This window comes from Silurus meridionalis, chromosome 6, assembly GCF_014805685.1.
Source record: "Silurus meridionalis isolate SWU-2019-XX chromosome 6, ASM1480568v1, whole genome shotgun sequence".
In the NCBI taxonomy this organism is placed as follows: domain Eukaryota; kingdom Metazoa; phylum Chordata; class Actinopteri; order Siluriformes; family Siluridae; genus Silurus; species Silurus meridionalis.
In genome coordinates this window covers 4241740-4265608 of record NC_060889.1, presented here as the reverse complement: position 1 = coordinate 4265608, position 23869 = coordinate 4241740, and the positions used below count along the sequence as shown (strand labels likewise).

The following is a 23869-nucleotide window of genomic DNA, read 5'->3' as shown; positions in this document are numbered from 1 at the left end:
GATGGAAGGAATTTTCATACCGGCCGCCAAATCATTCTTTACCAGCCTGCAAAGGCGGACTGGACGGATGCCTCTATAGATGCCAATGTAGAAATTCAATATTAAATAAAAGAAACAAATTTATAAAATTTTTGCTGCTTACTTTTTTAATGGAGTATGTTTTTTATGCATTTTAATAGATGTCAATTATTAATCAGTTAATTTTTGAATTAAATTATTGTTCGTATTTGCTCGCATAAATACAAAAAAAAAAAAACCCTCAATAGCAGAAAGCATAGTAATAGATATTTTTTAATCAATCAATCCTGCAATAAAAACAGAAACCCACCAAATATATAGCGTTATTCACTCGTGGACGCAAGAGGGCGCTACTGCGTATAATTTCATTAGTTTTAAAAAAAATCCTTTCTGGTTTTTACTATTGACTTTTACTTGCCAAACATTAATTTGCAAGTAAGTAAAAATCCTCAGCACTTTGCCATCCAAATACAAAGAAATTTCCTGTGGTGGATAAAAAAAAGAAAAGGACAAACAGAAACCATGCTCTTGATGACATTATTTGTTTCACCCCATGACTACTGTATGTGCCTGAGAACTGCAACTGAGATGAAGCCCATTTGAGTCCCAGAAAGACTAATCTGGATCGTAGCACACGTCGGGAAAATACTGTCAAAATCAAAGAGGAAACGATCAAGTGATTAGTGGTCAAAAAAAAGCGAAAGAAGGTCTTCCACTCCCGACTTGTGCAAATTTTTGTCGGTTATATATATATATATATATATATATATATAAAAAAAAAAAAGAAAAAAAAAAAAAAAGACGGGATAATTTTTTTAAATGACCACCTGCAGCAAAGGAATGTAAGTAATTAAGACTCGTCACATCTGAAAGAACGAAGCGTAGCGGATGGAAATTTTTCCTTGCACAGGAAATAAGGCACAGGAAAAGGAATCGCACACCGAGCCACTTGTTGCGAGTAAACCGAATCACTTCAATTAAACGAAAAGTCCTTTATTGCAAAAGCAGGAGGATGGAGGAATGTGTTGAGTCGTCGCTGTGTCGGCGTCATCTGTGCTTCCGGGGTTACATTCCCATCCGGATGCTCTGGATGATCTGGAATATGGCTGTGGAGATGAAAAACAAAACAAAAAACATTGACTGTTATAATAAGCGCCATTCTTCTGGGAAGATGTTCCACTAGCTTTTATGAAGATTTGTAAAATTTCATTCAGGCGTTAGTGTGTTAGTGAAGTCCGGCCTCAATGTAGGTGTTCAATTGGGTTCGAGTTTTATAGCAGATCTTCTACCCAGAACTTTTAAAATATGGTTATAATGACGCTCGCTTTGTGAACGAGATCATCATGTTGGAACAGGTTTGGGTCTGAAGGGAAGTGAAAACCTCCTGCTATCCAACCACATATTATACAATTATTTGTCTCCAACTTTGTGCAAGAATCACATATGGATGGAAAAGTCTGGTGTCCAGATACTTTTGGCCATGTAGCGTATGTAGATCACTAGCGCGTTAAAGAAAACAAAAAAAACAAAAAAACAAAACGGAGCCAGGATTCTTCCTCGTCTTTTTTCTTCCCAAGAGGAACTGAGAGAGAGTTTGTTTTGTGTTTGTTTGTACGACTGCTGAGATCAGATAAAAACTCTGCCTGAGTTCCAGGGCAATAAAACTCAGGGTAGACAAACAAGAGGGGAAAAAAAGGGAGGCGGAACAAAAACGTGTTCCAAAATGTCAAACGTTTAATACAAATACGGTCTGGAACACGAGCTGGAATAATCCCAATTCACGGCTCACGTTTGACCAGGGCTGAAACGACCAATCAGCTCGCTTTCTCAGAAATATTGTGATCTCGTTCTCCACACGGATCTGAGAGCAGCTCCACCTGTTTTGTTTGTTTTGCATCCAAATATATATCATGCTATCAGGCCGACCTTGCTTATAAAAACACTCTTATCGAAGCTAATATGAGGACACGGGAACGGCGACATGCCGTATGTTTTTTCCTTCCTGGTGGTTGTTTGAATGAGAGAAGATGAAATGAGGTTTCGTGAACGTTTTGAAGACAGAACACACTCACACACACACACACACACACTCACCTGATCCACAGACGACAAAGATAAAGAGCGCCAGGAGCCACGGTCCCACTGACCCTTTGTCGTCCGTGTTAGTTTTCTGCAAAAAATAAAAAAATAAATAAAAAACTCTTATGCAGATACGATGAAAAAAGGTTTCAACAGTGCTCTTTCTAAAATAGGAAGATACGAACACTAATACTACAGCTACATACCAAAAATACATACTACCATACTATTCAGTATGCAGCTAATATTACAGCTACTTACCAAAAATACATACTACCATGCTAACCAGTATGCAACTAATCCTACAACTACATACCAAAAATACATACTACCATACTATTCAGTATGCAGCTAATATTGCAGCTACTTACCAAAAATACATACTACCATGCTAACCAGTATGCAACTAATCCTACAACTACATACCAAAAATACATACTACCATACTAATCAGTATGCAGCTAATATTACAGTTACATGCCAAAATACATACTACCATACTAATCAGTATGCAGCTAATATTACAGTTACATGCCAAAAATACATACTACCATGCTAAACAGTATGCAACTAATCCTACAACTACATACCAAAATACATACTACCATACTAACCAGTATGCAACTAATCCTACAACTACATACCAAAAATACATACTACCATACTAATCAGTATGCAGCTAATATTACAGTTACATGCCAAAAATACATACTACCATGCTAACCAGTATGCAACTAATCCTACAACTACATACCAAAATACATACTACCATACTAACCAGTATGCAACTAATCCTACAACTACATACCAAAAATACATACTAACATACTATTCAGTATGCAGCTAATACTACAGCGACATACCAAAATACATACTACCATACTAAACGGTATGCAACAAATACTACAGCTACGTAACAAGTCCATACTTCTATACTAATCAGTATGCAACTAACATTATATACATACTATAAAGGTCAATACTTCCATACTATTCAAGATACAACTAATACTATAGATACATACTAAAAGTCCATAATAGTCAGTATACAACTAATACTACAGATACGTACTAAATGTACTATAACTACATACTAAATGTCCATACATCCATACTAATCAGTATACAACTCAATCTACAGCTAAAAGTAAATACTACCATACTAATCAGTGTGCAACTTCAGACTATAGCTATATACCAAATCCATACTTACATGCTAATCAGTATGTAAATAAAAGTACAGTCATACTAATCAACTAATACTATAGGACACGTACCATAAGTGCATACTAACATACTAATTAGTATTCCAAGGACCCTCTATCCGAATCCTTTTTCTGTTTCTTTTTTTTTTTTTTTTAATGTAAAAGTTTGCTTTTTTTTTCTGTTGTATTTTCTTTTTATTAAAGTTTCGCTTCCCGAGTCGTTGTTCCTGTTTACGTGCAGCTTTCGGGAGGAAGTGCGTTAGCTTTAGCACTGAGCCTGACACGTTGGACATCTCCATGGCGACGCGCTTACCGACGACTTGACGTTTCCCCGCTGCGTGATGTTCTTGCTGTGCTTCTCGTTGGCCATGCGGATTCGCTGCTTCGCCACCATCCTGACGCAGTCTTTCACCACTGTGTGTCCGAAGTCGCGAGTGAAATCAGTGACACGCCGCTGAGCTGACTGAGGGAGAAAAAAAGTTGCCTTTCTTTATTTGCTACGTACTCACAAACGTAGCTCCGCCCACCAAGCGGAAGTTTATGCGGATTCAACCAATCAACGTCGAGGGGGCCGAATCCCAAACAGCAGAGGGCACAGCTTTAGTGTCCTACCTAGTGCACTTCTATAGGGAGGAAAAAGACGTATGGGAGTTCAACCCAGTTGTAAGGTTGCGTAAACGACACATGACGTCATATATATGTATAAGACATCCAAACTATGGAATGATGTAGTCAACAAAAACACGTTACATAACCCAGAATATGATTCATATTATGTTTTCGATTCTTCAAAGAATGTTTGCACTCTCTTTGTATCCCCCCTGTCAGCCTCATGAAGTAGTCACCTGGAATTTCTTTCCCAGGGGGTGTTAAGTGCTGGTTGGCTGCTTTTCCTCCAGTCTCCCACTCACCCCAAAGTCATGTCAACTGGATTTGGATCGGGTGATTGTGAAGGCCGGGTCACCTCATGCAGCACACCTTCACTCTGCTTCTCGAACAAATAGCTCTTACATAATCTAGAGGTGTGTTTGGGGTCGATGTCCTGTTGGAAAACAAATGATGGTCCTGCTAAGTGCAAAACAAATAAGATGGCATTTTTTTTCACAAATACCTAAAACTTTTGTGTGTGTACAGGCACAAATCAGAATCAGAAAGAGAATTATTGCCAAGTACGTTTGCACTTTTTACAGGAATTTGTTTTGGTGACAGAAGCTTCCAGTTGCACAGGAAAATAAATAAATAAAAAAGACTAAAAGTATAAAGTTTGTGCACGTGTTTTTGTATATATTTTGTGTGTGTGTGTGTGTGTGTGTGTGTGTGTGTGTGTGTGTGTGTGTGTATATATATATATATATATATATATATATATATATATATATTCATTATTCATATTCATTAATTCATTTAAAAATTAAATTAAATTTGTATTGTGCTTTTAACAATGAACATTGTCTCAAAGCAGCTTTACACAGATAATGTGGTGATTAAAAGTGAATATGTTCTTTTTAAATAAGTTTGTCCCTGATGAGCGAGCCGGTGATGACTGCGGTGAAGGAAAACCTCCCCGAGGTGCATAAGGAAAAACCTTGAGAGGAACCAGACTCAAGAGGGAACCCATTCTCATCTGGGTTGCACCGAATGTTCATTTATAGCAGATATACGATGTTGAGGTGCAGTGATGCTGATCAGAAGCAAACTGTAGTTCTGAGTCAGTGTAGGAAACTGTTGACATTAACTACAGTCCAAATCCATCCTCAAAGCTCCCGTTCTTACTCCGGAATTTCATGAAACCACCCAAGGCATTGATGAGAAACCGTCCCAAGCTGCACAGAGTGGCCTTCAAACGAAGAGGACACTACCTAGAGGCAGGCCTGGACGAAGTGACGACCCACCACACCACCGTCAACAAACCTGAGCGAACGTGTGAGAGTGAGGGGACGACAGCATACAAATATCCCAGTTCACCAAACACTCGATATTCAGGTTCCCTCTAGATCTGCTCCTTTACATAAGAAAAATCTACTGATAAAAGACCTCGACTTGAACACTGAGACTGTGTCCCGAACACTGATTGTTCCATGGTATGATTGTTCCATAACTGTGGGGTTTATAAGAGAAAGATCTGCCCCCTGCTGTAGTCTTTATTATCTGAGGTACCAACAAATAGCCTGCACCTTTTGATCTAAGTAGGCGTGGAGGATCATACTGGTACAGAAGTTCACTCAGATACTGCGGTGCGAGAGCGTTAAGTGCTTTATACGTCAGTAGTAGTATTTTATAATAAATGCGAGATTTGATTGGGAGCAGTGTAGAGTATTAAAACAGGGGTGATGTGCTCATATTTTAAATCTGCTAAAAACGATTTCTTCTTTTAATGTATCATCCCAATTTACCAGGTGTGTATTGGCAAAACAAAGTCGATTAATAAACATTATAATTGTTATAAGTTTGCTGAAGCTCACAAACTAATTGTCCTGTGCTTTGATTATTTTATTGGTGTTTTTCTGATACATGATAATTTTATGTGAACAAACAAAAAAAAAACAACACAGTTATAACTTTTAGAATGTCACATGACTTTTAAATCGTAAAGGCGTCTTTGTTTTACAGGATTTTCGTTTGATCAGTAACATAATAAAAAAATTTACATAATAATATTCATTTCAAATGTTAAAATATTTCCTAAACAAAAAAAGTGATAAATAAGTAAATAGCTAAATAAATAAATAGATATCGATCGATAAACAAACCAACAATTAAATAAATATTAACAAAAAAAAAAGGGAAACGTCACAAAATGGCGGACGCCACAAGTGACCCGGATGTTGACGAAACAAGAAAAAGTACGTCACCAGGCTGTTAGCCAATCACCGCGCGCGATTTGTGCCCTTTAAACATGGCTGCTACTTCCGGTCGGGTTTATCCGCGGTGCAGTCAGCCAGGTGAAGGCAGGATGCGCTGCTTTCCGCTCGCCGTGTTACTGTTGCTGGCCTGCGCGCTTTACCCCGCCGGCGGCCAAATCAACGGAGTCAGGAAAACCAAAATGCAGTTCGCGGCTGGTCCACTTCTCAAATTTCAAATCTGGTACAAAAATATTTCTCATTTTCTGTGTTCCGCTCCGAATAAAGTTGCTGCAGCTAGTCAGCGGGCTAACTAATGTTTTTATTAGAAATACCCTTTTTCTAAATGATTTATTCATGTTTTATTATATTCACTTACTAAACATGATGCCTAATAACAAAGCCGATTTGGTTTCCCGTTTATTCGTCTTTTGCCTGTTAGGATTCATCGTGACCCTAAAGACTAACGTTGCTACGTTTCAAATCGAGTTCTCCTTCCTATTTAAGTGCACTCCCTAGGGCACTCCCTAGGGGGCGCCTGAGGGGCGAATAAACGGCTCGCTTAGTGCACTAAATATCCATTAGACACTCATTAGGGACGCGGCCCATCTGTCAAGCCTTTATATTAAGCTGTTGGTTAGATTTGGAAGATTGAATATAGAATTTTGTCTTGCGTATTAAAAAGTAACTTTTATTGACTTATTCACAAAGAATTTCACAGGCTGTCACACTTGTTAAGTAGTACAAAGACTAATGAGTGAACATTGTACCCCTAATTTCCTAAGATTTGCACTGATTTGCCCCTTTTTTGTTGATTGTCTGTTCCAGTATCTCCTGAGGCTACAAGCGGGTGTTTGAGGAGTACACGCAGGCCTTGTCCCAGCGGTACCCAGACATCCGCATCGAAGGGGAGAACTATCTTCCTCTACCGATTTACAGGTGAGACAAAACATTCGGTGTAAACAAATGCTTTTGATATAGTGTACCCTTTTTGGCGACAACCTTAAGGATCGTGCGCCACAACGACAAGAAAATGTTGTAAAGACGAAGGAACTTTAAGGTGTGAATTGTGAAGAGTTTTGGAGAATGTGACTGATGCTTTGGCGTATTTATTTGCAGGCACATCGCTTCCTTTCTGTCCATTTTTAAACTGTTCCTGATCGGGCTCATCGTCGTAGGCAAGGACCCGTTCATGCTGTTCGGCATGGAGACCCCACGACTTTGGACTTGGAGCCAAGAGAATAAGGTGAGGATCTCGTCATGGGGTGAAGCTGTTTTACAGACGTCTTCAGCGTAAATGTTTCGAACAGTAACACCGTTCTGTTTAAACGTAGCAACATGAAAGTCCCGTTGCATTCGTACTCTCATAACAAATCTCCAAGGTAAAGTGTGTGTGTGTGTGTGTGTGTGTGTGTGTGTTGGACACATCAGGGATTTAATGAGCCTCCAACAACAGTTCTGTTCTGAATGTGTTAAGTCCCAGCGGTCATTTATCCGTGGACTTGCAGATAAATAAGCTCTAAATTTAGTCGCTTAAATGTTGCTGTGTGAATCGAAGATGACGACGTTGTGAAATATTTACTTTAGAAATCATTTAGAAATGTTTGTCCTTTTTGTTTGCCTACTCCCGCCAGATCTACGCCTGCATGATGGTGTTCTTCTTCAGCAACATGCTGGAGAATCAGTGCATGTCGACAGGGGCTTTCGAAATCACGCTTAACGGTGAGGCTCCTTTACTGTTCGATGGAGAGATTTGCGGGTTTATATCAGCGCTCTCCTTGTACCGCTTTCCGTTCCATAGTAAAGCCATCTACCATTTCCAGATGTTCCTGTGTGGTCCAAGCTGGAGTCGGGACACCTTCCTTCCATGCAGCAGCTGGTGCAAATCCTGGAGAATGAGATGAAGATGAACGTGCCTATGGACAGACTTCCACAATATCACTCTTAACCCAGTGCTCCGGTTCCTTCCAAGTATGTACACACACACACACACACACACACTAATAAAACAATATTAGTGTTGATGTTTTTCTTTGCCCCTCCAGGTTGACGGCGCGACTCTCCCGCGGTCGTGAGGCGACGCTTTATGAAGGTCTGAACTGAAAGTAGTCCTGCTACCGGTGCAGACTGGATGCCACGCCCACCGCTCGCCACCACGCCCACCCGGAGAGACTTCGCCCTCTTCCCCAAACACACACATTACCCCCTTTCTTGGCCGTTTGTTACTACTGAATCCCACGTGCAGTGCAATAACGGTTCACTTCAGGATTTATTCAGGAGCAGTACGATTTAAGAGCGAGATTTATGTTAGTCCCCTTTTTCAAAACCTTTACATTGTTTCATAGATTTATGGTTAATAAAAGAAACTTTTTAGCCCCAAATCATGGTTATTTAACACTGTCTGTTCTTTTATCTGTTAAATCTTTTTATAGATATATTTAGCTGTTCATGTTGAAAGAAAATAAATTCTAACAAAAAATGTCTTTTTTTTTTTTTTTTTTTTTTTTTTTGATTGGAAAGTATTTACACATTTATTGAATAAAACGTTATACTATATACAAATGTGCTGCTGTTTTATTTAAAGATTTATAATCACTGATGTGGTGATGATTTTCTGAAAGGTTTACTGAAGGAAAATCTAAGCTCCATCAGGGACATTTTTCCTCCACACCAGCAGAGGGCTTTTGTCAAACCATAATAGATTTACTCAATTTATATTCTCATATCATGTTTGCTGGCTGTATACTATAGACACAAAAGTATTAGGACACCATGGCTTTTCCATCCATGCGGGTCTTCCCCAAAGTTGAACTAGAAGACCCAAACCTGTTCCAGCATGATGATGCTTTCCATGGGTTGGCGTGGAAGATCTTCGAGTTGCCTGCTATAATATGGCTGAATAAAATCTCAGAAGTCTCCACAAAATCTAATAGAACATCTTCCCAGAAGAATGTTTTTAACAGCAAATAAGGAATAAATGTTTAATGGGACGTTCAAAACGCTTACAATCTTATGTTTAGGTACCCACAAACATTTGTTCATATAATGCACACGGTAGCTCCTGTACATTTGTGGTTTGATGACCTTTACACTGTTGGTAAACTTGCTGAAGCATTAGACGAAGAACACACTCGAGGACTGTGCTTAGTTTATTTACATGTCTGAACAGCATCCCGATCCTGAGGTCAGAGGTCACTGGCAGTCACGCAGACAGTTCTGTACGTAGGCCTTGTGTTTCTCCTCCAGCCACACGTTGGAGGTGAGCTTTAGAAGTCTGCGTCCCTCCGAAACGAGGTTTGGAGGGAGATTGAGGGGCCAACGCTTGGCATCAGTTTGTGCATCGATGCACCAGCGCAGTCGTTCGAGCGCCAGTCGGGCGTTGAGCTGGCTCACCCGCAGCATCAGATCCTCTTCACACAGAGGTGGAGCAGTGTCGTTCGGCTGCGATACAAACACCCGCTAGGTCAACTCTTAGCCTTTTACTGTGTCTGACCAAAATTTCAAACGTGATAAATTATACCGTACCTTGGTGCAGCTGCCGACTTTAAAGCGGGCCTGCTGTCCTGAAGCCAGGAAGGTCACCAGGACGAACTTTTGGCCCCGAACTTGTACCCCGACATGTTTATTGAGTGACAAGTAGACGGGTTTAAAGGGGATTTGCTTTTTTGCATGGTCCATCCATTTCCACTTCTTGCATTTGGACCCGTCTTCGCTCAGACTCTGCGCTCCCCAAGGGTCCATGTGCAACCTTAGAACATATTAATCATGTGACGTTTCTCTGACGGTTCTCCTAATTAATCATTATATGACTTCAAATCTGTGCAAGAAACAATAACTAATCCACAGAGGCTGTTCATTGACCGAGCCGACCTTATGCCCTTACCAGGTACTCCCATTGCTATGGTAACAGATGGCAATGCCACTGGACTGGAAGAAGGCTCTGATTGGACAGCTTGGCTGGACGTCATCAAGAACGATGCAGACCCCCTCTGTATCATCTACGAAAGTCATAATGGCCAGATTTCCTGAAGGATAGCTACGATAGAGCAGGCTTATTAAGGAATGTTCGGTTTGTTGTTGTATTGTTTTAAATCGTTTTTGATACACAACGTTTTTTTTTGTGGTTTTTTGAAAGGATACAAGACTTGGGTGGTGCCGTCTGAAATCGCTGTGAGAAATGGACTCCCACTAGAGTAAAACTTCTGTATGTTGCCCTGCAATCACCAAAATGAAGGAGTAAAACATAAGGATATAAATCATATTCATTTTCGTTCCAATTGGTTTGGTCCAGTTTCCACCCACTTGCTAATCCTCCGTAACCACAACACATTGACCAACCAGAGAGTAGTGACGGGAAGATTGGATCATTTCGGTGACTCGGTTCTTTGAATCTCGTTCATCAAAATGAATTAATCTTTGAGTCATTTAGTTCATTTTGTTCCTTTAATCAGAAATAAAATACAATGTAAAATTTTCAGTAAGCAAATCCCTATGGAAGCCCGTTTTCACCACTGAATAAAAAAAAAGTTATCGCGACTTTTTATTTGAGATTCAAATTCCTGATCATTAACTGTCTAATCGTCATTTGGCCTCGATGACGCGTTCCTAATTATATACTCACTACACTTTACAGTTTTGTTGAGCCAAAAAAAGTCATTATTAATATAAGATTCAGCCAATGGGAAGTCTTGAAGATGATACTTCAGTACTATATAAAGGCGTGTTTCTGTATTCTGTAATCACCTTATGATGGCAAAGTCCAAATCCAGCGGGAAATGAAGAACTAGTGCTGCAGGGCTTGGACGTCGCTCTGGGTTCTTCCTTGTCTGGCCGATCCTCCTTTACTTTTGTGCGCAGGAAATCGGAAAGCCGGAAAACAATGGTGGTAAATAAACCCGATGACGTCACTTTGCAGCCCGGCGTCTCGGTTCCTGCTGGTTAGAAATCCGCATTGATGATACCATTTATTTATATTATTAGTATATACATTAGACATGTTATACATCAAAGATATAAAGTTTTCACCGTTTTTTTCTATAAAGTCAAGCTTCGACGATTGAAACGTCTGAGAGAAGTATAGATAAGTAAGATGCGTACTCACTGGTTCCTGAAGTCGGCCTTTTAGCCTTTTTGCTCTCCTCTGCAACCTGCTGTAATCTTTCAAAACAACATTTGTAGTGGATTTTACCCAACATTTGCTTCTATACTGTACAATGCACATTATTTCTCATTGCAGTTATGCATTGTGTATATAATGTGTGCCAAAATATTTGGAAAACTCTTTGTCTACAGCCAAAAGTAATGAAGCACAAAAAAGTCTTTGAGTGAGCTTAGCATTCATTTTGGGGCCGGAGTAAATTAGCATAAATTGTTCATGAATTTGTTGTCAAATATTAATTCACAATATGAGAAACACTTATGGTGGTTTCATGTCAACCATTTCTTGAGAAAACTTAATTAACTGTTAGTTCGCTCGAACGCTAGTCAGTTAGGTTGAAAGCTAGACAGAGTACTGAATACGTTTTCAGATCTGTTTTTGGAAAAAGAAAATTGTTAAATATTTAACAATAATAATAAAAAAAAATTGTTAAACATACATTTTTAGTTTAAATAAAATACAAATTGAGTTCTATTTAATTGATTCGTTGTTAAAATGTTGTTTTACTTTGTTAGCTAGATGTCAAGCTAGGTATTAGCTAGCAACTACTGTTTTACAGTAAACATTATAAATATTCCAAATATTACCATGCTAGTGAGCAAGCTAGTAACTAACTAGCAAACTTGCATGTACAGACTCTTCCATTTTGTTTGTACATACTTTACAAACAATTAATTGTTTTGTTGGTTGAATCTTTGTAAGCCTACAACACGAGCTAGTTTTAAAGCCTCCATGACTCGATGCTCCTGCTGGGAAATCTGACCTGATTTGTGTAAGTGTGATGCAGGTGATAATTACACGTCTTGAAGTATTGCTCGGTCTCTAAACTCCTGTGCTTTATCCATGTTGTAGTCGTAGTCCCGTGAAGATTCCTGAAGCGAGTGCCACTGCTGCTCCACCTTCTTAAACATCTCCATGTATGGAGCACAGCAGAAATCCTGAGGAACGAGCAAAGAAACGATTAGACGTGTAGATGGATGGATGGATGGATGGATGGATGGATGGATGGATGAATGGATGGAAGGATGGATAGATAGATAGATAGATAGATAGATAGATAGATAGATAGATAGATAGATAGATAGATAGATAGATAGACCTACTAGTGGATCTGGGGTCTTCGAAAAATCGAATGGTAGCTTTGCTTTCGAACCACAAAACTCACAACACACTGTATGGTCACTAGCAGATGTGGGCTGGAAAAGTTTAGAATGTATATTTTTAATTATTTAAGACAATAATAAAAACATTTATAAAAAAAAAAGGCAACATAATCGCTTGTGTGTTGTATGAGTGTGTATTATTTCTGACTACTCTACCTGAAGACCAATTTGTCTCCATTCAGACTCTCTTCTGTATCTCAGGACTCCATGAAAGCCATACTGAGGTTCTGGTAAAGCTTCTTCCTCAATCTCCATCTGCTGAACACCACCAGGGAAATGAGTAGTAGTTTTTAGGTTTGTCTATTGGAGCATCTCCACCAGCCATTCAACAAATATTAGCCTTCATTAGATCTAATGACTTTTCTGAGTGACCCAAAGTTTTTTTTTATGGAGATATCTGACAGATATCAGAAGTTTAATTGATAATTAATTGCCCCATTACTTGCTGCCCCATTTACCTCAATTGATGTTTATTATAGTACCTAGTGGTCTAAATAGGAACTGCAGCACGCGCTATTAGAGGCCTACTGGGGCAGGACATGCACACTATCAAAGCGATTTTATTTCATATAAAAAACTTTCAAATATTATTTCTTTAAACACATATATTTTTTCGTTTGTTTGTTTGTTTGTTTGTTTTTTGTTGTTTTCAGTCACGTGTGCGTGCGCGCGTGCTGAATGCACACATGCGCGAGATCGGATGCAAGTGCAGGTAAATGCGCTTATTAGAATCTAATCAGGCAGATAGTCTAAGTCATGAAAACGAAAGCGTGAACACCCTGAACATTACCACGTGGACCAAGGTTTCGGGGGTAGTGGGGGGTAGTGGGGGGAAATTAATTCAATTCCACCATTTTACCTACCAGAACTTTATATCAATTTTATATGTAAAATATATATTTATATAAAAAATAGGCCTGATGATTTATGCATGACAATAGATCGTCACAAAAAAAACGTATCTGTGACGATCTATTTTCATGCAAAAATGATTTTCCCCCTAGGATTCTTAAACGTCAAATTAAAAATGAATAAATAAATTAATAAAATCAAATAAAATGCAAAAAAAAAAACCTCCGTCATGTTGTTATCGGAACCGTCCTCTTCAGCATGTGCCATGATGTGATGGGATTCTGGTTCCGCCTCCGATTGTTTCCCGTTGCCACGGAAACCTCAAAGGTTACGAAGGAGTGGCCACGCCCACTCCGTGAAAATGTCATTTTCTATTTAATTTATTTATATAGCTCTTTATAATACACATGTATGTAAATGATATGGATTTACACATAAATAAAAAAACAAGAACTGTCAGAAAATCTAACGATAAAAAAGCGTAGCCTTTTAAACTGACATCAATTATAATAATTTATTAATTATTATTATTCATGACCCTGTTGGTGTCCAAATCTGATCTAAATGCCATCAGCAATGAATGATAAGAAATATTAGAACTAATACAATAAAAAAAGAAAAAAAAAGCTGTAGGGCGTGCAAACTTTCGAGCTCGCTTCGCTTTCTTCTACTGCTGTTTACGTTTTAATATGCAACTATTGTTAAATGTGAATTTCTTCGTCTTCTCCGCTTTCCTCATAGGGGGGCGCAAACTTTTGTACACCGCAGTTCATTGTGTTTGTAGATTTTTACAAAATGATCACATGACCTCTAAACGTCTGCCATTCTTTTTCAAGGTTAAAATTGAGATCTTTTACTCACAAATGGATTTGGATGCTCCTCCACCTGCAATGTCCATCTACACAGAGAGAGAAGAAAAGAGAGGGAGAGAGAGAAAAAGGGAGCGAAAGAGAGAGAGAGAGAGAGAGAGAGAGAGAGAGAGAGAGAGAGAGAGAGAAACTAAATCCCAAGTTCTGTGAAGTTCTGAGGTCAGGTGAAGGTGGACAGATTTCTCACTTCGCTCTCCATCATGATCGTGTGTGTGTGTGTGTGTGTGTGTGTGTGTTTATTGTATCCATGGATATACTGAATGCTGGCACCGCCGTGTTTGTGTGTAATATCAGCGTCTGCAGGAGTCCTGGCCGCCGGCCACATCTGAGGAACAAAGTCCAAAGAGAGACGCACAGCATTGTGGGAATGTTTTTAGGTGAAGTTTAAAAATATATGGGGTCGTAATATTTCTGCACAATCTCAGTCTGTCTCTGTCTGTCTGCTGTCTGCTTGTGTGATGTGTGCTGTCTATCTATCTGTCCATCTGTCTGTCTGTCTGTTGGTCGGTATGTCTGCCTGGATGTAATCTGCCTGCTTTCTGTCTGCCTGTCTGTCATATTTCTGATGTCTGTCTGTCTGCCTCTCTGTCTTTTAGTCCATCTGTATGTCTGTAGGTTTGTTTGTCTGTTTGCCAGTGTGTAATTCGTCTGTCTACCTGTCTGGCTGTATGATGTTTGTCTGTCTATCTGCCTGTCTGCCATCTCTCTGATGTCTGTCTGTCTGCCTGTCTCTCATCTGTCTGACGTCTGTCTGTCTTCTGTCTGCCTGCATGATGTCTGCTATCTGTCTGTCATCTCTTTGATATCTATCTATCTATCTATCTATCTATCTATCTATCTATCTATCTATCTATCTATCTATCTATCTAATTTTTATTTTCCTTTTTATTTGTGGTCCAGTGCACAATTGTTGGCACCCTTTCATAAAGTACACACACTCTAATCATTGAAAGACTTGCTGGAATGCAGTTAAACATTTCAGGAGGTGGCTGGTTTTGGAAAATATTAAACTCCGTTGCAATCGCAGTCACTCATTTATGTTTTATCTCATCGCTCTGATTTATTTCCTTTAACCGCACACCCCCAAACTTACTACGCTGTCACACTGGACACAGATTGATTTGTTAGTAGGATCGTTCGATTGCTCTTGTTACTCATTCTCTCTCCATTTTTCCCTCCTTCTCTCTCTCTCTCTCTCTCTCTCTCTCTCTCTCTCTCTCTCTCTCTCTCTCTCTCTCTCTCTCTCTCTCTATGCCTGAGTGCCTGAGAGCAATATCACTCTTCCTCCTCCCATCACTGTGTGTGTGTGTGTGTGTGTGTCTTCAGGAAGCCTCTCACACACTGCAGTGGAAAGCAAGGTGGCTGCTGCTGCACTCGGCCATGCGTTGAACGATGGTGCATCAGGAGAAATGTGTTTACCAGGTGAGATGCTTTTACTGCTAATCCATAAAGAGCATGATATATGTGTGTGTGTGTGTGTGTGTGTGTGTGTGTGTGTGTGTGTGTGTGTGTGTGTGTGTTAATGTGTGTAGATGCTTTGGCTGCATGTCATTACTATGTGTTTAAATCCTTCCTTCGACTTCTAATATTATGAAGCTTTTGGTAGCTGTTTTATGATCTGTCCCGTCCTGTCATCTTCAGCAGCACCTGATTAGCCGTTAGCTGACTAATAGAATGTACCAGAAAGCGTGACTGGCCCCGAAGGCGTCACATTACAGATCAGAAGCCGCCCTGTATTTGTGCTTATTCATGACAGGCAGCTCCATCGAGTCCGAGCCGAAACCCGAGAAAAAGGCGGGGCATTGGGTGAGGTGGTGTATGTCAGAGATTGTAAACTGACCTGTGGGGAAAAAACCTCTCACACACACACACACACACACACACACACACACACACACACACACACACACACACCGTCTTATTTCATGACCATGTGTGTTAGTGGATGGTTGTTCACCTGAAAAGTGTTCGATAATTGTCTGCCTGAAGCCATGTTGATGTCCAGTTCGCCCCAGTGGGACCATAACCTGGGGCAACCATTTTGAAGACCCTGCTCTTGGAAGCCATTCAGACTCATTCTGCCCCCTGGACCGTCATCTCACAAAAAAAAGACAGGATATGAATTCCGGATATTGATTGGTCACCGGTCCTAATGGTAGTCCTAATACTTCCTTGTTTCCGTAGCAACCGTGTGCTCAGAGACCTGTATGGTGGACGCAGTACTTAATAAATAATGTAGATATTAGATGGATGGAAGTGTAGAGAGTTACAAGTATGGAAGGAGTCTCCAGTTTTACTGTAACAGCTGGATAGTTTTTACGCCCCAAGCGAGTCAGTTTCTTGGAAAGAGGACAAGCTTTAATTTTTCAGTCTTAAAAATTCATAAAAAAGAAGAGTACTGGAGTCGGATGAGAACAAAGTGTAACGATGTTGCACATGTTGGTTGCAATGTACTTTGTCAGCTCGGTTAATTGTAAATGCAAATTACAGACAATTAAGATGAGGTTCAGAGGTTAATAAAAACATTTTCTTTCCCCAGACAATTTATTCCAAATGCATTTTTTATTTAATGATATTTCCAGGCCCAAAGGCTTGAGAGGGAGTCCATCAGACAGAAACTGGCCCTCGGCAGTTTCTATGATGATGGGCCGGTTTTCTACACCGGCAACAGCTGTTCTACCCCACGGTGCGTATCCCGCAAATGTTTTGATTATTTAACGTGCATCTTCTCTGAATACCTTTATCTCTATTTGTCTTCATGTAGCTGTTTGCCATTTCTTAAGGCCCACAGATTAAATTTTTATTTGGGGTGGCAGATCACAGATATTCTCAAGTATCTTTGTGATTATGGGTGTATTAGGAGAATGGAGGCTCTAAAAAAATCAAACAGCCCCTTTAATTGCAGGTTTGTAAGACGAATTGACGAAATACCTCATAAAGATGTTTTTACACCTCACATTGGTGCAATTCTTCATGAAAGATGTGACAGTGATTAGTGTTAGTGACTACTAAGCTAACCAGAAAACAATACAATTATACAGATTATTAAATGAATATAAATATAAAATGTGATTTTGATTTGCTCTGGGGTTTTTTGTTTCGCCACAAGAGGGCAGAGTAGAGCTTTGGGCTTTTATGATTTAATATTTACATTCATGGCTTTAGAATTGCAATTACTTCATTTATACAACTAAGCAGTTGCCCAGTTGCTCAAAGGCCCTGGAGTGGTGGAAAGGGCTTGAACTCATGCCCTTCAGAGCCAAAGACCAATGCTTTCAGAGATGGCAAAAGTACACACATCCTTCACTCAGGTAGAAGTACAGGTGTCCCCCATGTGGTGTAGCTCAATAAAGTTTTAATGGGGTTTAACACTCAAGCAATGACCTTTAACGTGTTTTACCATTTGGACCATTTTATTTCTTTAAATTCATATGAAATATTAGTTTCACAGGAAATTGTTTAAACACACCATTTCCATGTGTGTCCGAGTAACATGATATATCAAGACAATCCCAATGCCAAAGTGAAATGATATAAATTTGATGAAAATTTTTTTCCTCAGAATCCTACAAACACATGACCTTATTTTCGTCCTTCAGGTTTCAGAACGGCGTGAACCTGCAGGTGTGCTTTGTGAACGACAGCAGCAGCGATAAGGACAGCGATGCCGAGGACAGCAGGACAGAGACGAGCCTGGACACGCCCTTATCTCCTGTGGTATATGCGTTTTAATGTATAGAACACAAGTTAATACAGCGTCATGCATTATGGAACATCTTCTGACCAGAGACGTAGATCCAGAGACGTCCACCAAAATTTTGCCAATAGAAACAAACCCATGAGCCCATGACTATGTACATGTTTTGGGAAGTGGGAGCTCAGTGGATAAGATGTTGAACTTCTGATCTGAAGGCCATGGGTTTAAATCCCAGCACCACCAAGCTGTCCCTCCTGGGTATTTGATCAAGGCTATACATGTAAATGTAGATGTGTCATTTAGTTCTTAATCCAAAAAATAAAACTTCTCTGTGCAGAGTAAACAGAGCTCGTCTCTCTCGGACCGGGACACGTGCGAGGAAGACGAGGAGGACGGGGAGTTTTGGCGGCTGCGGCGGCGGCTTGAAGAGGAAGCACGCGGGGCTCTGGCTCTGGCTCGACCCATGGCACGCATGCAGGTGGAAGTGGAAAGGCATGTGCAGCTACACCGCAGGTCTCCGGTGGCCGATCTGGTCAGTTTCACACACACACACACACACACACACACACACACACACACAAATACACACTCACACTAACACACATTGACATTTGGGGCATGACATTTGTTGAGTGGGCGTTAGAAATGAAACAGAAATCAAGAGCATTTTGGGTTTTTTTGTTCGTTTTTTTTCTAGGTACTTGCAGATTTTGGAATGGGAACATGACGTCAAGCGAGTAGCCGAGAACCCAGAACCGCACAAGAAACTGATTTCATGTGGGGAAAATTAACAGTCGATTTTGGCTTGTACTAGTGACAAAATCCTGCTTTACAAAAAAAAAAAAAAAAAAAAGGGCACTGTCATGGGCAGTCCCAAACCAGGGCCTGTCCAAAACTATCATTATTAATGAATGAGAGAATTCATAATCTTTTTTTTTTTCCTTAGCTAGCATGACTCGAAGCATTCTCCAGAGAAAGGAAATCAGGCGCAATAAAGAGTTGCACCATGTTCACACTTCTGCTTTCAGTTTGAAGTCCCTATCAGTACGGATATAAAATGATATTGAGGAGCAATAAATAACAATAAGTAGCATTTGATGGAGCAGAAATTGCTTACACCTTATTCTTACATCATATGGGACAATAAAACGCTTAATAGAATATTTTTTCTTTTAAAAATGGCGTCTTACAGCATTAAACCATTTTCACGTTAAGCATTTTAGAATGTCCCCAGTTGTAGTAATAATAATTATTGCTGACGTATTGACTTGGTGTCATCGCAGTTGCCACACATGCCGCACATCGGCGTGAGTCTGATGAAGAGGAGCCTGAGGCCCATGGACCTACGAGATATGAGTCTGGGTCAGTTACAGGTCATCACCAACGACCTCCACTCACAGATACAGGGTGAGGTCACAGTTCCCAACACAGTCATCATAGTTGTATTTCCTGTGCTTACGAGGTCAAAGTCAGAGCTCAGTCCATGTGTGCGTTTCTGATTTCTCCTGAAGGTCTAAACGAGGAGCTCGTGCAGCTCCTGCTCCTGAGAGACGAGCTTCATATGGAGCAGGATGCCATGCTGGTGGACGTGGAAGACCTGACCAGGTCAGAAATTTCGAAAAGGACATTTTTCCTCGACTTGAACACCCAACACTTATCGTTCTTATGATTTGTGTGTTTTCCTCAGGCCTGCGCACAGTCAGCAAAGAAGCATCTCCAAAAGAAAAGGCGCCTGCTCCCTGTGACTCTCCGGAGCTGCTCGAGGTCGTTCGGCGATCAGTTGTTGTGACATCGCTCGCAGCTCGGCTTAACTAGTCTCACTTTCCTTGTGCTCTAAGCTTCGTGTGGATGTTTGGACGTGTGGATGTGTTCTCAGTATCAATCGGTCATGCTGTGAGCTTACGTGCTAGCCCCATGCTGTTGCAGAGGAATGTAATGTCCTCAGCCACTCGTGGTGCGTAAAACTGAAAACAATTTTGATCTGCCTGCATGCACTTATAGATTACACAGGGGCCATCAAATGCATATATATATATATATATATATATATATATATATATATATATATATATATATATATATATAAAATATATATACACACACACACACACACACACACACACACATAGCTAGATATTGTTAAGCTTTATCCCGAGCATCATCATTTTTGTTATAAAAAATCCTACAAAAAAACAAGATCATATTCTAATTGTAGAATTCGAATTATAGTTATAATTTTGTAACACTAAGTTGCTCCACCGTTATAGTTATATTTTTGTAATTTTATATCACACCCCAACGATCTCATCAGTAATTCAAATTCATCGATTCCATAACTTTAACATTATACTTCGAGAATGCGAATTCTATTATTTTATCGATAGTATAGTTCAATTCTCAACATTCCATAATTCTAGTTTTCATTCTATAATTAGATCTTAGCAAGTATAGTCATTTTATCATTATACAATGATGGACTTCTCTATATAGGAAATTATATCAATATATCGAATTCTAATTCCATTGCAGAAGTTACAGAAGTGTAAACCAGGCACTGGGGTTATAATGTAATTCTAGTCGTTACAGAATTTGAATCAAAACAAAAATATGATTGAGATTGCTAGGAGAGTTTTATCAAGATGCCTTTTTTTGTGGTGTGTTTGGTGAATCCGCGGCTATGTTAGCAAAGTTTTAGCAGCTCTCTGTTATAAATATAGTATATCCTTAACTGGCATTTAAATGAGGGAAAAGTAGCTGAAATGTTGTCTTTACATCTTTAAATGAACCCACAGACATGACGAGACATCGTTAGTATCACCTGTATCAAAAATATACGTTCTAATGATCCACATCTTACAATTGGTCACACAACTTAAGCTAATAGTCTGCTGTGTTATAGTTCGCTTTAAAAGGCAACGCAAGATTACATTCCAATACTGAAGCAGGGTAAATAGATTACTGGGTTTCCAGCTCTCGTACGTTAAACGATAACATTTTCCCACACTAGTGCAGTCCTTTATTCCAAAAACACAACAAGTACGTTCCCAAAAACGAAAGCTTGTGTTGCCACAACACAGCTTTAAAGTCTAACGGCCATCAGGTGTAAATATTCCCCAGAGCATGTTTTTTCCAATTCTGATGACGTTAACCATGAAATCAATCCAGATTCTAAAATTTCCGTTCACTCCCGTTTTCTGATCCGATGTGGCCCAACATTCCAGTGTTAAAGCAGTTCTGGATCGTATCAGATTTCTAAACGAAACGTTACGAGCACTTGTCTTGTCCCATACCGTCAACGTATAAAGCGTGTCATAGTTGTCAGTATTGTTTCTTGTGAAAAGAAAGAAATCGTCAAAAAATTCTTCTTGACTTAGTAACAATGTCCGCAAGTTTGAACTGCCATCACGTGTGAATGTAACCAGAGCACTTTGTCAAATTTCTTTTTTATGAACTAGTCATTAAAGTAGCTAATGCTACCATACATTCCAAGAATGAAGCAGAATATGAGATTATTGTACGTCGCATTTGTGTTTCTTTTGTTTGTTTTGAAAATGAAAAACAAAAAAACTTTTTTTTTCTAAATGTCAATTTGTTTTCTGAATTTGAGTCATTTTGGGTTTGTGGGATTCTTAAACAACCCATGATCTATCAGTGACTTCACGTTGTGGCTTTGCTCCTGGAATTTCATATGGATCACTACATGCGTTTGTAAAGCAGCATGAGATTTACAGGAAATTGGAATCCCAGACATGTCCTCTTTTTACAATGTTATGCAATGCGCAAAATCCTCACAGTCTCATTGCAGAACAAACCCTTACCCCCCAAAACACTTTAACCCACCCCATCCCACCCCATCCCACCCCGTGTTCTACTCGATTGTCTACAAACTCTGGAAATGTTGCTCTAGTCTGTATTATATTACGTATCATTTGTGGACATTTCTTCCAGACCACAAATGAAATACATTTTTACTTCCAGGTTAGGATTTCAATCTTAGATTCAATTGGCAATAATAAAAAAAAACACAAATTAATACAATGTACATGAACCAAATAGCTAAGTAAATACACAAGGAATCTTGTAAAAAAAACAACAACAACAACAACAACAACAGACAACTGTAAAATGAGCTGTTAGTGCTGCCTTTATTACTTTTTGTGAAATCTAATAAATGTACCTTTGCTTTGGTGCTTTAGTTGGTTCGTGTGGTTTCTTAGGACAAGCGAATTTTCCGTTACGACTTTTATCGTTTGTTTGTTTCTGAAAGCACGGTCCTGTTGCAATTTTTTAACTACTAGCTAAAGTGACACAAAGCGATCGATCGCATTTGGCGAAATAACTAATCAGAACCAAGCTGAATTTTTTTATTCACAATATTTAATGATAGACTTCGAAAACATCCGAACTGATATAAATGATATCATTAGAGTCAAGCTCTTTACAGAACGGTTCTCTAGTTGGAGGAAATGTTTAAACTTGTCTTTAATATTAAATGGTTTCGGTGCAAAAGTCTTAAAAAAGGGTCCCATGGAACCCGTTCCCGATATTGTTTCGCAAAATCTATCGAATTTCAACGGCGAGCAGCGTGAGAGGGATTTGTACCACATTGAAAAAAGTTTCTCAGATGAAGTCAGAGTTTGTTTAAAGCTGTGGTTGATATTTAGCCTTCATGTTCGTTGTTTGTAGTCTGGAAAAAAAAAACAATAAAAACAAAAAAATTAAAAAATTTCTCATCTCTCAGGTGTTTTTTTTTTTTTAACTATCAACTATCATGTCACAGATTATGTATTTATGTATTTATGTATTTATTTATATATTATTGACTGTTCATGAAACAAAGTATTGGGACCCATGACTTTTTACATCCAATGTGGTTCTTCCCCAAACTGTTCACACAAAGATGAAGGCACACAATTGTATAGGATGTCTTTGGATGCTGTAGCAATTTTTCCTTCAACCCAACCAGGAGACACCAACGTGTTCCAGCATGACAATGCGCCTGTGCACAAAGCCAGCTCCATGAAGATCTGCTTTACATGGGTTGGAAATGTGTGGAAGATCTAATATATAAGATCCACACTGTAAAAGAGTGGAACTTATTATAACAGCGAATGGGGACTAAATGTGGAATAGGACGTTCAAAAAGAAGCAAAAGACAATCTTATGGTCAGGTGTCACACACTGTTTACTATTTATTATATATTATATGTACTATATGTTCATTCTGTTTATTATTATTGGTTAACTGGCTAATTCACGTTTACTTCCTTTTTCACGTTTTTGTCCTTTTTCAAACAAACAAGAAGCGAAACAAAAGTAGCGTTGGGTGAAATGTTGGTAATGTACTCAGGGAAGCACACGACTGCTTACAGTACTGCAGCCAGAGTTGCATTGTGGAAGGTTTTTCGAATGGTTACTCATAGCTTCTCACCGTATCCGAGCACTATGAAACCAGCCTGGGGATGTCCTTGTGTTCCCTCGACTTCAGGACAACATCTAATTCTGAGAGCTAAGGAATTCTTTGGTGAAGAATGAGCTTGAAGAGTCAGACCTGGAAATTCAATTCACTTCTTTTTTATTTGTAAAGCAGTTTAAACAATGAACGTTGTCTCAAAGCAGCTTTACACAATGTGGTGATAAAAATGAATATGTTCTTTATAAGTGTAAGTTTGTCCCTGATGAGCGAACCGGTGGCGACTGTGGCGAGGAAAATCTCCCCGAGACGGCATAAGGAAGAAACCTTGAGAGAAACCAGGCTCAAGAAAGAACCCATCCTCATCTGGGTGTCCCTGAATGTCCATTTATTACAGCTAAACGATGTTGTGGGGTGCAGTGATGGTGATCAGAAGCAAACTGAAACTGAAATAGTACACCTGATGTAGGTGAGGCGAGGAGTTCTGTGGTGCAGTGAGCTTTCAGAACTCTATAGCAGGCCACTCAAGATCTTCCACTTCAACCCATTGAAAGCATATATGCATGGAACTGGCT

At 39.5% G+C, this 23869-nt stretch overlaps 4 protein-coding genes across 9 annotated transcripts; 2 read left to right on the top strand and 2 right to left on the bottom strand.

Moving 5' to 3' along the window:
- Window positions 1-273: 273 nt before the first annotated feature.
- On the bottom strand, window positions 274-3812 carry LOC124387959 (stress-associated endoplasmic reticulum protein 1-like). Its single transcript, XM_046852572.1, has 3 exons — window positions 3616-3812; window positions 2113-2188; window positions 274-1124 (listed from the first exon to the last, which is right to left on the bottom strand). Exons 1-3 carry the CDS (start codon window positions 3694-3696, stop codon window positions 1084-1086), a joined length of 198 nt encoding a protein of 65 aa, XP_046708528.1. The 5' UTR covers window positions 3697-3812; the 3' UTR covers window positions 274-1083.
- Window positions 3813-6183: 2371 nt separating this feature from the next.
- On the top strand, window positions 6184-8523 carry selenot1a (selenoprotein T, 1a). Its single transcript, XM_046852569.1, has 6 exons — window positions 6184-6386; window positions 6971-7081; window positions 7262-7388; window positions 7777-7864; window positions 7966-8113; window positions 8188-8523. Exons 1-5 carry the CDS (start codon window positions 6199-6201, stop codon window positions 8088-8090), a joined length of 639 nt encoding a protein of 212 aa, XP_046708525.1. The 5' UTR covers window positions 6184-6198; the 3' UTR covers window positions 8091-8113; window positions 8188-8523.
- Window positions 8524-9109: 586 nt separating this feature from the next.
- LOC124387952 (glutamate-rich protein 6) lies at window positions 9110-14407 on the bottom strand. 5 transcript variants are annotated; one of them, XM_046852563.1, is made up of 10 exons: window positions 14177-14407; window positions 12620-12721; window positions 12404-12496; window positions 12099-12238; window positions 11244-11299; window positions 10886-11076; window positions 10283-10356; window positions 10026-10178; window positions 9668-9890; window positions 9110-9583 (listed from the first exon to the last, which is right to left on the bottom strand). In XM_046852563.1, exons 2-10 carry the CDS (start codon window positions 12716-12718, stop codon window positions 9335-9337), a joined length of 1278 nt encoding a protein of 425 aa, XP_046708519.1. In that variant the 5' UTR covers window positions 12719-12721; window positions 14177-14407; the 3' UTR covers window positions 9110-9334. The 5 variants fall into 5 exon arrangements, with proteins under 5 accessions (XP_046708519.1, XP_046708521.1, XP_046708516.1 ...); XM_046852565.1 differs by having other exon boundaries at window positions 12620-12718; XM_046852560.1 differs by lacking the exon at window positions 14177-14407 and adding an exon at window positions 13538-13656.
- A 610-nt stretch (window positions 14408-15017) lies between these two features.
- zgc:153615 (uncharacterized protein LOC777747 homolog) lies at window positions 15018-22609 on the top strand. 2 transcript variants are annotated; one of them, XM_046852568.1, is made up of 8 exons: window positions 15018-15307; window positions 15511-15606; window positions 16767-16870; window positions 17784-17901; window positions 18219-18413; window positions 19165-19288; window positions 19393-19486; window positions 19569-22609. In XM_046852568.1, exons 2-8 carry the CDS (start codon window positions 15577-15579, stop codon window positions 19624-19626), a joined length of 723 nt encoding a protein of 240 aa, XP_046708524.1. In that variant the 5' UTR covers window positions 15018-15307; window positions 15511-15576; the 3' UTR covers window positions 19627-22609. The 2 variants fall into 2 exon arrangements, with proteins under 2 accessions (XP_046708524.1, XP_046708523.1); XM_046852567.1 differs by lacking the exon at window positions 15018-15307 and having other exon boundaries at window positions 15413-15606.
- Window positions 22610-23869: the final 1260 nt, after the last annotated feature.